Raw genomic sequence first — 18,681 nt, 5'->3', positions numbered from 1 at the left:
CCGTGACGCCACACTGAATACTATCGCCATTTTATTTCACTGTGTCAACTAAATCCTCATTAATTACTTGCGCAAGCAGAGCACGCAAGTACTAGTTTCGCCCGACGATGCGTGTGCACCGCCCCAGCAAATGACGTAATGACTACTTGTGCCTGATACGGCAGTGGTGCCAGACTACATACATGTATACATAGGAGCATTACCTCTAATCCTCCCGACACTAAAACATATCGTCATTACGTCACCATCGAAAACCAATTACACTCTGGCATTGGGACCTTTAATCCACATCTTTATTACGTCATCATTGAGAGCTAGTCATCATTGAGAGCTAGCATATGACGCCAATTATACCCTGACGTCATATGCTGGGACGGTCCATACGCATCAAAAGTAACCACAGTATACCACTAATCAACTTACAAATTACATATACATAGAGGCATTTCCTGTAATCCACCTGACATTGATCGAGATATACGTCACCATCGAAGGCATTGGGTCCTTTAATCCACATCTTTATTACGTCATCATTGAGAGCTAGTCATCATTGAGAGCTAGCTATACCAGTTATACCCTGACGTCATATGCTGGGACGGTGCATACGCATGAAAAGTAACCACAGTATACCGCTAATCAATTTACAAATTACATATACATATACATAGAAGCATTTCCTTTAATCCACCCGACACTGATCAAGATATACATCACCATCGAAGGCATTGGGTCCTTTAATCCACATCTTTATTACGATATACTTCATAATACTACTTTTTTACGTGGAAAAGGTACGTAGCAAATAGCTAAACCTAATAATTCAATATGTCAATCGTTCTTTCAAAGAGAAGCTGAGATTTGACAGTTTGTAGCGGTCAACAGTACTTGCGCCCTCTGCTTGCGCACTAGTAGGCCATCTATGGCCCACTTGTGTGCAACAAGCAAGTAGGCACTCGACAGAGTGCAGTTCTAGTTGCAAACTAGATTCAACGTACTCAAGCCTGCACACATTCTAAATATGCCCCCAAAAAAATGTTGTACTGAGCAAATGGACTGTTACCACCTTTTTTAGGATTGATTTTAAAATTATTTTACTTGTTTATAAAGCTCTCAATGGTCTCGCACCTTCCTACCTACATGACTGCCTGCCGAAATATGTCCCAAACCGCCCCCTAAGGTCTTCCACTGCTGGCCTGCTCGCTTTGCCTAAAGAAATGGCAACTAAAAAATACGGGGAAGCAGCTTTTTGCTTCTACGGGCCGACGGCGTGGAACAAACTCCCACTGTACCTTCGACAGGCAGCCTCTGTAGACATTTTTAAAGCTCAGCTCAAGACCCACTTCTACACCCTTGCTTTTAATTGATTTATTTGTCTTTTTAAAAAAAAATTATTCATGTCCTCACTGTATTGTTTATGCCCTGCCTTTCTTTTCTTTTTTTTGTGTAAAGCACTTTGAGCTGCATTTCATGTCATGAAAGGTGCTATACAAATAAAGTTGTATTATTATTATTATTATTATTATTCAATAATAATGATAATAATTGTCTTAATTGTCCCCACATCATATATTTTCTTTGTCATGGACACTTGTACAAAACATTAATAATTCTACTCGAGTTAGAAGCATTAAGACCCATTTTAACCCTGGCTTCCTTTCTGAAAAATAACGTCACTGTAAAAAGATTCACGCGTTTAGATATTCTATTTACAGTGAGAAGCGGACGGGAGCTGGTGCCACTTGGACCCGGACTTAACGTAGCACTGCAAAATGACGTCGGATTTAAATACTGCAATTAGGCTACCTGATTATTATTATTTTTTTTAATGGCAGATCTACAAGCAGATTTGCAGATTATTTTCCCCCGAGTTGTGGTTTTTTGGTCTTGTTTTAAAAATCTGGTGGCTTGTTTTGAATATCAAACAAGCCAACATTTCTTTGATGTATATCCTATAAATACTCATAGGTTTGGAACTTTGGGGGAGTGTGAATCACACTGAGTGACAGAATGAGTCTGGTGTCTCTACTATGTGTAAGCAAAGCAAAGTGTGGAATAGTAGCCTATAATAAATGTATTTATTAGTAATATGGCGATATTATTGGGCTTATTTTGGCTTGCTTCTCTCACAAGAGTTGGCAACACTGCTGCTATTCCACCGTCCCAATGTTGGCATGTCTGCTTATCATAAGCGGCTTTGGGGCTTGTTTTTCTGTAAAGTTGCTTATAAATATTGGTACTTGTGGGGTTGCGTTTTTTGGGGCTTGTTTCTAAAGTGAAGTCGCTTATAGGCTTGTTTCCTAATGTTGTTTAAACCAGTGATTCTCACACATCTCCATGTCAAGGACCTCCACATTAATGTATTTGTCCAACTAAGTATCCTACATTTGAAATGTTTTGTGCCAGGATGGAACAACAAGATTTGTGTTGTTGTTAAAATGTTTCAAAGAATATTCCACCTTTTGTTAAATTTTTTCCATGATAGTTTTGAAAATAGCAGATCTACAAGCTCACAACGCGTCACATTGCAACACGTTGTGAGCTTGTAGATCTGCTATTTTCAAACAGCCTAGTCAGGCTTCTTTTGGGCTTGTTTTCATGGACCTGGTTGCTTGTTTCTCTCACACAATGTGGCAACAGTGCTGTCTAGGAGTACTGAGTGACTCCGTCCTCACAAGTAGAGATACTCCCGAGAAGAACTGTTGACAAACGGCCCTAGTCTTTCAGGTAAGCGTCTTAGTTGCATATTACCCTGGTAACATTGGCATTGTATTTGTACGACATATTACCCTAAGGAACACTATCATTATCATTGTACTGTACTACGACAATGGTAGTATCGTGTATGCGGTGCTAGCATCGGGGGCTACATGCATGCTAACGTGCATGTAGAGTCAGTGAGGGGGAAAAGGGGTGGGTCGGGGACGCTGCCGTCCGTAGGTGCCCTTTGAGAGCAGTTTTGAAGGAGTCAAAGTATTCACATGTCTTAATGACAGTTGGTAGGGCGTTCCACATTTTGGTGGCATAGGAGCGAAATGAATTTAGTCCCTTGTTTGTGCCAAATCTGGGTTGCACATGGTTTGTTGAACTCCCTCTGGTGTTGTGGGTGTGGACTTCGTTGACATTAAGTATTTAGACAGGTACATGGGTATCTTGGTGGTGTAGCGACCCATTGCAAGATGCTGTACTCGTCAACCATAAGCCATTCCAGCCTGTCAAAGTGGGCAGGGGTGAGGTAGGGTTCGGGGAGTGAGGCCAAGTAGGAGTTTGTTTTGGGAAGGCTGGAGCCTTGTTTTAAGGGTCTTTGAGGTGCTGTGGTACCAGGAGGTTTATGCATAGTCGAAGAAACCTTGTACGAGGGCTCCTGTTAGGGTCTTCAAGGTGTTTTTGTTGACCAGTGAGGAGATCCTGTAAAGGAAAGGAATCTTGTTCTTTGGTTGACTTTTTTGATTATGTTGGTCGCCATTTTACACACACACACACACACACACACGCACGCGCGCGCACACACAGCCAGTCTCCACACACGTCAATGAACATGCACGGGCAACAGAGAATAATATGAATTAATGGAATTAAAAAAACACGACATTCACGTTTAGAAAAATCAGATTTCACCATTTTGTAATTAATGCACAGAGCATATTTGTGCATGTTGTGCTGTAACATTGGGGGGATATAGCCTCTAATATTACATTTCCATCTATCTTTGAAGAAAACAAAGAGAAAAAAAAACATAAATATATATTGCTATTTTAATTAATTTAGGTGCATGTAGCCTATGGGAGGGGGGGGGGGGGGGGGGGGGTTATGCCCTAATATTCGCTACACGGTAGGGCTGACCCAAAAAAAAAGTATTAATCGACGTTCAATCGATATGCACGGGAATCGATCTTGAAATAAAAAATCTAATAGTCATTAAAAAAAAAGCGGCCCCTTTTGGTCCGCGAGCCAGGCGCAAGCATGGCTCCGTCCTCACGTGTTAACGAGGAAGTCAACAAGTGCAGCTACAGTCATGCCGTCCACGCAGGAAAATAAGTCAAAAGTGACATGGGTGCATTTTAAAATATGCAAAGAAGTCCACGACCGTGGTGGAAACATAATGTGCCACATTATCACAGCACCTGTAGCGAAGAGGATTCTATCCATCTCCGACTCCCTGCCGCATGCTACTATACAACCCCTTCGCGCATCTTCTCCAAAGCTGGATTTATTGTCTCTTTTCTGCACTAATATAAGTACGGTAACTATAATATTGCACTCTCAGAGATGGAGCCGCTTTGTGCGACTGGGGCCTCACAAAGTCGCGCCTGCGATGCATTTTTTTTCTTTGAAATGGAACCTCTCTCTCTCCCTCTCTCTCTCTCATTACATATTTCCATTTTGCACCAATATTATACTGCCATGTCTTAATAAGTTAATACAGTGTTGCTTTTTACAAATAAAATAAGCAAATTAAGAAGGTTGATCACAAAGTTAGTGTGGTATAGGCTACTTTGATGGGAATGCGACGCGATTAAGAACACCTGCCTGGGTGCTGTGAATAATTATATAGTTTCTTACCTTGTGGCTTGTGCTTTCGTTTGAAGAAAGAAAGAAAGAAATAAGTATAATCCAATAATTATAATCCAAGGTTTGTTTGTCTGGAGATCCAACACTGTCATATTATTAAAGTAAGTAAACTTTAAGAAGCTGGTCATTGTGCTGCAGAGTGAGAAGCTGCTCCACTCTGCTAATTGATCTGACCTATATTTGCGCAACTGACTTGCATGAGGTAGGCCTATAGCCTAATTACTTATTTGACAGCACCTGCAATGACAATAGTAACCTTATATACACATTTCAAAAGGCTTTCATATACTATTAATATTTTTCTAATAAGGTTTGTCCTTATAGATAGAAATGTGATCAAATGTGTATTTTTGTAATTATTATAAAGCACAGGGCCTCACAAAGACTTTATTTCAGTTATAAATGTTACACGAGAGAAGAGAGAAGCAAAATGCCGTTCGTCGTGTGCTGTGCAGTTTTGGATTATATTCCTTTATTTGATGGAGAGGTAATGCATGCCTGTGTCAGGCGCTGTTGATTTGATTTCTGACTTCTGATTTCTCATTTGATGTGTCAGGCTTGAAGACTTCATTCATGTTACCGTTCGTTCGTTTACAATTGACGAGAGGAGTTTGGATTACATATTTCTTTATTTGATTGAGAGGTAATTGAGAGGCGCTGTTTAATAATTGTTAAATTAAAGACCAATCCAATATGCGCTCTCAGTTGTATCTTCTGCAGCTATATCACTGTTTTATTATAAGCCTAATTCATTGTGCGTCACTGCTCGCCTCGCACCCCCCCGCCGTAGGGTGTCGAAGCGGCGACGATCGATCGTTTTATTGTTTCGATCGTCGATCTTCAAAAGCGTGATCGAAGGTCAGCCCTACTACACGGTATATTTCTATATCTTTGAAAAATAGAAATGGATATTTGCAATTGTATTGTAATTAGAGACGGGGGGGATAATAATAATAAACCTTTATTTATATAGCACCTTTCAAAACGAGGTTACAAAGTGCTTTACAACAAAAATAATAAGAACAAATGCAGTGCACACCATAAACAACAGTTTACAATAATACAAATAAAAATAAAGAACAGGCAATGTACAGAAATGCAGTAGGACATAAGAACAATAGGGAATGTTTAGAAAACGTTTAGGTGTTAAAAGCAGCTTTATATAAAAGTGAGTTTTTAGGAGGGATTTGAAGCGTGAGCTTTAGCCAATCAGGATGGAAGATGGGAAATGGTGTTGATCACATGACTATATAGATAGATCCGTGTTGATCACATGACTATATAGATAGATCACATGACTATATAGATAGATCCGTGTTGATCACATGACTATATAGATAGATCCGTGTTGATCACATGACTATATAGATAGATCACATGACTATATAGATAGATCCGTGTTGATCACATGACTATATAGATAGATCCGTGTTGATCACATGACTATATAGATAGATCCGTGTTGATCACATGACTATATAGATAGATCCGTGTTGATCACATGACTATATAGATAGATCCGTGTTGATCACATGACTATATAGATAGATCCGTGTTGATCACATGACTATATAGATAGATCCGTGTTGATCACATGACTATATAGATAGATCACATGACTATATAGATAGATCCGTGTTGATCACATGACTATATAGATAGATCCGTGTTGATCACATGACTATATAGATAGATCACATGACTATATAGATAGATCCGTGTTGATCACATGACTATATAGATAGATCACATGACTATATAGATAGATCCGTGTTGATCACATGACTATATAGATAGATCACATGACTATATAGATAGATCCGTGTTGATCACATGACTATATAGATAGATCCGTGTTGATCACATGACTATATAGATAGATCCGTGTTGATCACATGACTATATAGATAGATCCGTGTTGATCACATGACTATATAGATAGATCCGTGTTGATCACATGACTATATAGATAGATCACATGACTATATAGATAGATCCGTGTTGATCACATGACTATATAGATAGATCCGTGTTGATCACATGACTATATAGATAGATCACATGACTATATAGATAGATCCGTGTTGATCACATGACTATATAGATAGATCACATGACTATATAGATAGATCCGTGTTGATCACCTGACTATCTAGATAGATCCGTGTTGATCACATGACTATATAGATAGATCCGTGTTGATCACATGACTATATAGATAGATCCGTGTTGATCACATGACTATATAGATAGATCACATGACTATATAGATAGATCCGTGTTGATCACCTGACTATATAGATAGATCCGTGTTGATCACATGACTATATAGATAGATCACATGACTATATAGATAGATCCGTGTTGATCACATGACTATATAGATAGATCCGTGTTGATCACATGACTATATAGATAGATCACATGACTATATAGATAGATCCGTGTTGATCACCTGACTATATAGATAGATCCGTGTTGATCACATGACTATATAGATAGATCCGTGTTGATCACATGACTATATAGATAGATCCGTGTTGATCACATGACTATATAGATAGATCCGTGTTGATCACATGACTATATAGATAGATCCGTGTTGATCACATGACTATATAGATAGATCACATGACTATATAGATAGATCCGTGTTGATCACATGACTATATAGATAGATCCGTGTTGATCACATGACTATATAGATAGATCCGTGTTGATCACATGACTATATAGATAGATCCGTGTTGATCACATGACTATATAGATAGATCCGTGTTGATCACATGACTATATAGATAGATCCGTGTTGATCACATGACTATGGAGATAGATCCGTGTTGATCACATGACTATATAGATAGATCCGTGTTGATCACATGACTATATAGATAGATCCGTGTTGATCACATGACTATATAGATAGATCCGTGTTGATCACATGACTATATAGATAGATCCGTGTTGATCACATGACTATATAGATAGATCCGTGTTGATCACATGACTATATAGATAGTGTTGATCACATGACTATATAGATAGTGTTGATCACATGACTATATAGATAGATCCGTGTTGATCACATGACTATGGAGATAGTGTTGATCACATGACTATATAGATAGATCCGTGTTGATCACATGGCTATATAGATAGTGTTGATCACATGACTATATAGATAGATCCGTGTTGATCACATGACTATATAGATAGATCCGTGTTGATCACATGACTATATAGATAGATCCGTGTTGATCACATGACTATATAGATAGATCCATGTTGATCACATGACTATATAGATAGATCCGTGTTGATCACATGACTATATAGATAGATCCGTGTTGATCACATGACTATATAGATAGATCCGTGTTGATCACATGACTATATAGATAGATCCGTGTTGATCACATGACTATATAGATAGATCACATGACTATATAGATAGATCACATGACTATATAGATAGATCCATGTTGATCACATGACTATATAGATAGATCCGTGTTGATCACATGACTATATAGATAGATCCATGTTGATCACATGACTATATAGATAGATCACATGACTATATAGATAGATCCATGTTGATCACATGACTATATAGATAGATCCGTGTTGATCACATGACTATATAGATAGATCCATGTTGATCACATGACTATATAGATAGATCCGTGTTGATCACATGACTATATAGATAGATCCGTGTTGATCACATGACTATATAGATAGATCCGTGTTGATCACATGACTATATAGATAGATCACATGACTATATAGATAGATCCGTGTTGATCACATGACTATATAGATAGATCCGTGTTGATCACATGACTATATAGATAGATCCGTGTTGATCACATGACTATATAGATAGATCCGTGTTGATCACATGACTATATAGATAGATCACATGACTATATAGATAGATCCGTGTTGATCACATGACTATATAGATAGATCCGTGTTGATCACATGACTATATAGATAGATCCGTGTTGATCACATGACTATATAGATAGATCCGTGTTGATCACATGACTATATAGATAGATCCGTGTTGATCACATGACTATATAGATAGATCCGTGTTGATCACATGACTATATAGATAGTGTTGATCACATGACTATATAGATAGATCCGTGTTGATCACATGACTATGGAGATAGTGTTGATCACATGACTATATAGATAGATCCGTGTTGATCACATGGCTATATAGATAGTGTTGATCACATGACTATATAGATAGATCCGTGTTGATCACATGGCTATATAGATAGTGTTGATCACATGACTATATAGATAGTGTTGATCACATGGCTATATAGATAGATCCGTGTTGATCACATGGCTATATAGATAGTGTTGATCACATGACTATATAGATAGATCCGTGTTGATCACATGACTATATAGATAGATCCGTGTTGATCACATGACTATATAGATAGATCCGTGTTGATCACATGACTATATAGATAGATCCATGTTGATCACATGACTATATAGATAGATCCGTGTTGATCACATGACTATATAGATAGATCCGTGTTGATCACATGACTATATAGATAGATCCGTGTTGATCACATGACTATATAGATAGATCACATGACTATATAGATAGATCCGTGTTGATCACATGACTATATAGATAGATCCGTGTTGATCACATGACTATATAGATAGATCCGTGTTGATCACATGACTATATAGATAGATCCGTGTTGATCACATGACTATATAGATAGATCACATGACTATATAGATAGATCCGTGTTGATCACATGACTATATAGATAGATCCGTGTTGATCACATGACTATATAGATAGATCCGTGTTGATCACATGACTATATAGATAGATCCGTGTTGATCACATGACTATATAGATAGATCCGTGTTGATCACATGACTATATAGATAGTGTTGATCACATGACTATATAGATAGATCCGTGTTGATCACATGACTATGGAGATAGTGTTGATCACATGACTATATAGATAGATCCGTGTTGATCACATGGCTATATAGATAGTGTTGATCACATGACTATATAGATAGATCCGTGTTGATCACATGGCTATATAGATAGTGTTGATCACATGACTATATAGATAGTGTTGATCACATGGCTATATAGATAGATCCGTGTTGATCACATGGCTATATAGATAGTGTTGATCACATGACTATATAGATAGATCCGTGTTGATCACATGACTATATAGATAGATCCGTGTTGATCACATGACTATATAGATAGATCCGTGTTGATCACATGACTATATAGATAGATCCGTGTTGATCACATGACTATATAGATAGATCCGTGTTGATCACATGACTATATAGATAGATCCGTGTTGATCACATGACTATATAGATAGATCCGTGTTGATCACATGACTATATAGATAGATCCGTGTTGATCACATGACTATATAGATAGATCCGTGTTGATCACATGACTATATAGATAGATCCGTGTTGATCACATGACTATATAGATAGATCCGTGTTGATCACATGACTATATAGATAGATCCGTGTTGATCACATGACTATATAGATAGATCCGTGTTGATCACATGACTATATAGATGGATCCGTGTTGATCACATGACTATATAGATAGATCCGTGTTGATCACATGACTATATAGATAGATCCGTGTTGATCACATGACTATATAGATAGATCCGTGTTGATCACATGACTATATAGATAGTGTTGATCACATGACTATATAGATAGATCCGTGTTGATCACATGACTATGGAGATAGTGTTGATCACATGACTATATAGATAGATCCGTGTTGATCACATGGCTATATAGATAGTGTTGATCACATGACTATATAGATAGATCCGTGTTGATCACATGACTATATAGATAGATCCGTGTTGATCACATGACTATATAGATAGATCCGTGTTGATCACATGACTATATAGATAGATCCGTGTTGATCACATGACTATATAGATAGATCCGTGTTGATCACATGACTATATAGATAGATCCGTGTTGATCACATGACTATATAGATAGATCCGTGTTGATCACATGACTATATAGATAGATCCGTGTTGATCACATGACTATATAGATAGATCCGTGTTGATCACATGACTATATAGATAGATCCGTGTTGATCACATGACTATATAGATAGATCCGTGTTGATCACATGACTATATAGATAGATCCGTGTTGATCACATGACTATATAGATAGATCCGTGTTGATCACATGACTATATAGATAGATCCGTGTTGATCACATGACTATATAGATAGTGTTGATCACATGACTATATAGATAGATCCGTGTTGATCACATGACTATATAGATAGATCCGTGTTGATCACATGACTATATAGATAGATCCGTGTTGATCACATGACTATATAGATAGATCCGTGTTGATCACATGACTATATAGATAGTGTTGATCACATGACTATATAGATAGATCCGTGTTGATCACATGACTATATAGATAGTGTTGATCACATGACTATATAGATAGATCCGTGTTGATCACATGACTATGGAGATAGTGTTGATCACATGACTATATAGATAGATCCGTGTTGATCACATGGCTATATAGATAGTGTTGATCACATGACTATATAGATAGATCCGTGTTGATCACATGACTATATAGATAGATCCGTGTTGATCACATGACTATATAGATAGATCCGTGTTGATCACATGACTATATAGATAGATCCATGTTGATCACATGACTATATAGATAGATCCGTGTTGATCACATGACTATATAGATAGATCCGTGTTGATCACATGACTATATAGATAGATCCGTGTTGATCACATGACTATATAGATAGATCCGTGTTGATCACATGACTATATAGATAGATCCGTGTTGATCACATGACTATATAGATAGATCCGTGTTGATCACATGACTATATAGATAGATCCGTGTTGATCACATGACTATATAGATAGATCCGTGTTGATCACATGACTATATAGATAGATCCGTGTTGATCACATGACTATATAGATAGATCCGTGTTGATCACATGACTATATAGATAGATCCGTGTTGATCACATGACTATATAGATAGATCCGTGTTGATCACATGACTATATAGATAGATCACATGACTATATAGATAGATCCGTGTTGATCACATGACTATATAGATAGATCACATGACTATATAGATAGATCCGTGTTGATCACATGACTATATAGATAGATCCGTGTTGATCACATGACTATATAGATAGATCCGTGTTGATCACATGACTATATAGATAGATCCGTGTTGATCACATGACTATATAGATAGATCCGTGTTGATCACATGACTATATAGATAGATCCGTGTTGATCACATGACTATATAGATAGATCCGTGTTGATCACATGACTATATAGATAGTGTTGATCACATGACTATATAGATAGTGTTGATCACATGACTATATAGATAGATCCGTGTTGATCACATGGCTATATAGATAGTGTTGATCACATGACTATATAGATAGATCCGTGTTGATCACATGACTATATAGATAGATCCGTGTTGATCACATGACTATATAGATAGATCCATGTTGATCACATGACTATATAGATAGATCCGTGTTGATCACATGACTATATAGATAGATCCGTGTTGATCACATGACTATATAGATAGATCCGTGTTGATCACATGACTATATAGATAGATCCGTGTTGATCACATGACTATATAGATAGATCCGTGTTGATCACATGACTATATAGATAGATCCGTGTTGATCACATGACTATATAGATAGATCCGTGTTGATCACATGACTATATAGATAGATCCGTGTTGATCACATGACTATATAGATAGATCCGTGTTGATCACATGACTATATAGATAGATCCGTGTTGATCACATGACTATATAGATAGATCCGTGTTGATCACATGACTATATAGATAGTGTATACCGAATTGCGTGATGTATGGATACAATGTGTACGAGTAATCTACATAAATATGTTTTGCCAAAATCGGCCTCATGGTGGCGCTATAACAGGCCGTTGTGGAATATTTAGGGCAGAGGTTCGTCGTTGGCATCCAGGGAGTGTGTGTGCACAGTTTGGCATGGATCAGGCCAACGGTGCCGGAGATTAGCTGGTAACGGACGGACGGACACACACACACACACACACACACACACACACACACACACACACACACACAATTTAGGCATTTAGCAGACGCTCTTAATCCAGAGCGTCTGGACACACACACACACACACACGGACACACACGGACGGACGGACACCAGGCTTTTCGCACACAAAACGCGCGCGTTTACCCCCGCGCGTGTGTTTAATTTAGGTCCAGTCCTATTTTAAAAAACGCACGCGCGGGCCGCGCGTTTACCGAAAAGCCTGGTGTAGCTTGGTAGACAGTCTGAGAGAGAGAGAGAGAGAGAGAGAGAGAGAGGTGCGCTGCGTGTTAAAAACAATAACGGTGCGTTGCATCCATTTCCAATGCCTGCCTGTGTGAATCACTTACTTTGTGCTTGCTGCTTGTTTTCAGAATAATTAATCCAAGGTTTGTCATATTATGGTTTAAAGTAGGCATATTAAAACTTTAGCTGGTCAGTCAGTGTGTGCAGACTCAGAGAGAGAGAAGCAGCACTGCTCTGCTGATTAAATTAAATTAAATTAAATTAAAACGCCATTTTTTTCCCAAATTTTGCGCGCGCATGAATCCAAATCTGTGCTCCCCCACCTTGAAACAAAGTTAGGCGCCCCTGGGACGGACGGAGTGCAAAACATACTCTCTCCCCATACCTTTGTCCTGTTGGAGACAAAAATGGCATACTTATTTTATATTTGTAAGTGTAGCAACAGTGAAAACAGCACATTATAGGTAAATAGTGCTCTTATTTTACATTCCACAGACCAGAAGACAGAGCACTCTAGTCACGTACAGATATCTGGTGTTGTGTTTATAGAAGACAGAGCTCTGGACACGTTCAGGTGTTTAGACAGATATCTGGTGTTGTGTTTATAGAAGACAGAGCTCTGGACACGTTCAGGTGTTTAGACAGATGGGTTGTGTTTATAGACTTGCGTCCACTCTCAAACGAGCACTTAATTGTATTGTAAAATATTTGCTGTAACACCATTATTCATTTGAGTTAAAGTAACTAAATATATTACTTTACTATTGTAGTTAGTAACGGTTTAGTCAATCTTATCTTGGTAGGTAATAGCTCATTTTGTACATGGCGCATGGAAGAAGAATGGATTTTACATTTTAGGAATCCAGTGTTGACCATCATGTTATGTTTCTGCTCCTAGACATCCTGCACATGGCTGTGTGTAAAGAGGAGGTTTCTCCTGAACAGGAGAGGAGCCCCAGTCTGCTCCAGGAGGACCCAGAGCCTCCACACATTAAAGAGGAACAGGAGGAACTTAAAGAGGAACAGGAGAAACTAATTCAAAGACCAGAGGAACCTGGTGGGTCAACGTTGACATTACTAGCAGTGAAGGGTGACAAAGAAGATGAAGAAGATGATGAAGACATATCTTCCCACTGCTCTGAAGTTGAAGTTAAACTTGAATCTGACACTGAAGTCACTGAAGACAGTGATGATTGGGAGGAGACCAGTGAAGATGAACGGCGTGACAAGAGTTTCAGTGACTCAGGTTCCCTGAAGAAGCGCCAGCGTGTCCACACTGGAGAAAAACCTTTCCAATGTGAACACTGTGGCAAGAGTTTCAGTCGGTCACGTAACCTTAAAACACACCAGCGTGTCCACACTGGAGAAAAACCTTTCCAATGTAAACATTGTGACAAGAGTTTCAGAGAGTCACGTAACCTTAAAACACACCTTCGTATCCACACTGGAGAAAAACCTTACCACTGTAAACATTGTGACAAGAGTTTCGTTGTGTCATCTCACCTGAAGACACACAAGCGTGTCCACACTGGAGAAAAACATTTCCACTGTAAACATTGCGACAAGAGTTTCAGTCGGTCAAGTGACCTGAACAGACACCAGCGTGTCCATACTGGAGAAAAACCTTTCCACTGTAAACGTTGTAACAAGAGTTTCAGTGAGTCAGGTAACCTAAAGAAGCACCTTCGTGTCCACACTGGAGAAAAACCTTTCCAATGTAAATATTGTGACAAGAGTTTCAGTGCGTCAGATCGCCTGAAGACACACAAGCGTATCCACACTGGAGAAAAACCTTTCCAATGTAAACATTGTAACAAGAGTTTCAGAGAGTCATGTTACCTAAAGTCACACCTTCATATCCACACTGGAGAAAAACCTTTTCAATGCGAACACTGTGGCAAGAGTTTCAGTCTGGCATGTATGCTGACCAGACACCAGCATGTCCACACTGGAGAAAAACCTTTCCAATGTAAACATTGTGACAAGAGTTTCAGATTGGCATATATGCTGACCAGACACCAGCCTGTCCACACTGGAGAAAAACCTTTCCAATGTAAACATTGTGACAAGAGTTTCAGTTTGGCATATATACTGTCCAGACACCAGCGTTTCCACACTGGAGAAAAACCTTTCCAATGTGAACATTGTAACAAGAGTTTCAGTGAGTCAGGTTCCCTAAAGAAGCACCTTCGTGTCCACACTGGAGAAAAACCTTTCCAATGTAAACATTGTGACAAGAGTTTCAGTCTGTCACGTAACCTTAAAACACACCAGTATGTCCACACTGGAGAAAAACCTTTCCAATGTGAACACTGTGGCAAGAGTTTCAGGGATTTATCTTGCCTGAAGATACACCAGCGTGTCCACACTGGAGAAAAACCTTTCCAATGTAAACATTGTGACAAGAGTTTCAGAGCGTCACGTAACCTTAAAACACACCAGCGTGTCCACACTGGAGAAAAACCTTTCCAATGTAAACATTGTGACAAGAGTTTCAGAATGTCATGTAACCTGAAGTCACACCTTCGTATCCACACTGGAGAGAAACCTTTCCAATGTAATCTGTGTGACAAGAGTTTCAGTAGGTCAAGTTCCCTGAGGAAGCACCAGCGTATCCACACGGGAGAAAAACCTTTCCACTGTAAAGATTGTAACAAGAGTTTCAGTGACTCAAGTCACCTTAACAGACACCTTCGTGTCCACAGTTCTCACAGGACTAAATAAACGTTGTCCTGTAAACGGTGTCACCAAGGTTTAAATAACTCAGGCCACTTGCTAAGACACCATTGCATTCACACTATGGGGTAAAAAAAAGAAAGTTCCCACTATAGTCAATATTCCTGGCCACGCCCCCTACTTCCGCTCTGAGGTCCTTTTGTAGGAGTGTGTTCCGGTAGTCGTCATAAATGTGATTGACATACACTTGATCCCACATGTTTTACTTCGTAAGTTCGTAACTGATTAACAAAGCATCTGTTCTTAAACATTCATACACTTAACTGTTGGCTCAATCTCATGTTGGTCAATGACCAAAGTTTAAATAACTCGGGTCACTTGCTAAGACACCATTGCATTCACACCATGGAGTAAAAAACTATAAATGAGCTCACTGGTAGGATCACATTAACCAGCTGTATGTTCGTAGGGAGGATCACATTAACCAGCTGTATGTTCAAAGGGAGGATCACATTAACCAGCTGTATGTTCATAGGGAGGATCACATTAACCAGCTGTATGTTCATAGGGAGGATCACATTAACCAGCTGTATGTTCATAGGGAGGATCACATTAACCAGCTGTATGTTCGTAGGGAGGATCACAATAACCAGCTGTATGTTCATAGGGAGGATCACATTAACCAGCTGTATGTTCATAGGGAGGATCACATTAACCAGCTGTATGTTCGTAGGGAGGATCACATTAACCAGCTGTATGTTCATAGGGAGGATCACATTAACCAGCTGTATGTTCATAGGGAGGATCACATTAACCAGCTGTATGTTCATAGGGAGGATCACATTAACCAGCTGTATGTTCATAGGGAGGATCACATTAACCAGCTGTATGTTCAAAGGGAGGATCACATTAACCAGCTGTATGTTCAAAAGGAGGATCACATTAACCAGCTGTATGTTCGTAGGGAGGATCACATTAACCAGCTGTATGTTCATAGGGAGGATCACATTAACCAGCTGTATGTTCATAGGGAGGATCACATTAACCAGCTGTATGTTCATAGGGAGGATCACATTAACCAGCTGTATGTTCGTAGGAAGGATCACATTAACCAGCTGTATGTTCGTAGGGAGGATCACATTAACCAGCTGTATGTTCATAGGGAGGATCACATTAACCAGCTGTATGTTCATAGGGAGGATCACATTAACAATTTACAATTTAGGCATTTAGCAGACGCTCTTAATCCAGAGCGATTTACATTAAGCAATAACAAAAGCATGGCATACATCACATATATAAAAAGTAGTTATCATGAATCATGCGTAAACTAAGAACGTAACAGTGGAGTATCTATGTTAACTATACATACTATACTATATAATATATTATACATGTGTACTATAAAGTGCTATGACTACATAAAGTGCAATTCTATAGCTGTCTACGTAACAAGCTATAAGTCTGTTTAAAATACTATCTATGTCTACATAATGTGCTATCTAAGGGGCTAGGCAAGTGCAAGTGCTACGGGCCATGGTGGAGTCTGAAGAGGTGGGTTTTCAGACTACGGCGGAAGATTGGGAGTGAGGCTGCAGTTCTGACTGTGATGGGAAACCAGCTGTATGTTCGTAGGGAGGATCACATTAACCAGCTGTATGTTCATAGGGAGGATCACATTAACCAGCTGTATGTTCGTAGGGAGGATCATATTAACCAGCTGTATGTTCACAGGGAGGATCACATTAACCAGCTGTATGTTCATATGGAGGATCACATTAACCAGCTGTATGTTCGTAGGGAGGTTGATAGACAAGGACAATGTTATGGATTATTAGACTGCTCCTATATTTCAAAACAAATGTGGGTAAATTCTCCTTCTACAGCACGGCCACCCAGGCCTGAAAATCCACCTTTCAGCAGCAGGCATGGAATGTGATGTATGATGATAACAGCACCCCTCCCTTCACACAAGTGTGATTCTTGTTTTTCTTCATGTCTATGAATTGATTGCATAGGACCTAAATGGAAATAAGACCTGAAGGACTTTTTTTTCCTTTGTTGGTGCTTTTCCTTCTGGAATACGTTTTTGACTGAACTCTGTTGCTGTTTATACATTTATGTCTAATAAACTGTTCAATCAATCAATCAATCAATCAATCCTGTCAACAGAGGCCTCCATTCTCCTGCTCTTTTGTTTTCTTTTCATTTTAAACCCTTAAAACGTATTATTAACAAACCATTTATGACTATAATTACTTTTTGCTAGAGGATTAGTGATGTATTGGACATTTTTGCTGTTTTTTTAAATAGAATGTTACTGTAGGGTGATGTCAGCTAATTTGTGCCGCTTTTTGGCAACTAGGCTGGAAACTGTTTTGTATATGTTTTGAGGTAAATTATTATAATAAATGAACATCAGCTGTCGCATATTTTTTTTAGATTTAGCTTTTTCATGTAAAATTGGACAGCTAATTTCTACTCTGTGTCTCATAGGAGGGCTGTGGGCAGTTCAGAAACCAGTCTGTCTTTCATAAGGGCTGTGGGCAGTTCAGAAACCAGTCTGTGTTTCATAAGGGCTGTGGGCAGTTCAGAAACCAGTCTGTGTCTCATGGGAGGTCTGTGGGCAGTTCAGAAACCAGTCTGTGTATCATAGGAGGGCTGTGGGCAGTTCAGAAACCAGTCTGTCTCATAGGAGGGCTGTGGGCAGTTCAGAAACCAGTCTCTCATAGGAGGGCTGTGGGCAGTTCAGAAACCAGTCTGTCTCATAGGAGGGCTGTGGGCAGTTCAGAAACCAGGCTGTGTCTCATAGGAGGGCTGTGGCCAGTTCAGAAACCAGTCTGTGTCTCATAGGAGGGCTGTGGGCAGTTCAGAAACCAGTCTGTGTCTCGGGATGTGGCCAGTTCAGAAACCAGTCTGTGTCTCATAGGAGGGCTGTGGGCGGTTCAGAAACC

At 39.0% G+C, this 18,681-nt stretch overlaps 1 protein-coding gene across 1 annotated transcript; it reads left to right on the top strand.

Annotated features, from left to right (window-relative positions):
• Nucleotides 1-2,611: 2,611 nt before the first annotated feature.
• LOC306927179 (uncharacterized protein) lies at nucleotides 2,612-17,875 on the top strand. The gene is made up of 2 exons (XM_079506865.1): nucleotides 2,612-2,724; nucleotides 13,950-17,875. Exon 2 carries the CDS (start codon nucleotides 13,961-13,963, stop codon nucleotides 15,773-15,775), a length of 1,815 nt encoding a protein of 604 aa, XP_079362991.1. The 5' UTR covers nucleotides 2,612-2,724; nucleotides 13,950-13,960; the 3' UTR covers nucleotides 15,776-17,875.
• Nucleotides 17,876-18,681: the final 806 nt, after the last annotated feature.

The sequence above is a fragment of the Electrona antarctica genome (genome assembly GCF_951216825.1).
Source record: "Electrona antarctica genome assembly, chromosome: 7".
Lineage (NCBI taxonomy): Eukaryota > Metazoa > Chordata > Actinopteri > Myctophiformes > Myctophidae > Electrona > Electrona antarctica.
Note: the sequence above shows the minus strand (reverse complement) of the source record. Positions and strands in the feature narration are given on the sequence as shown.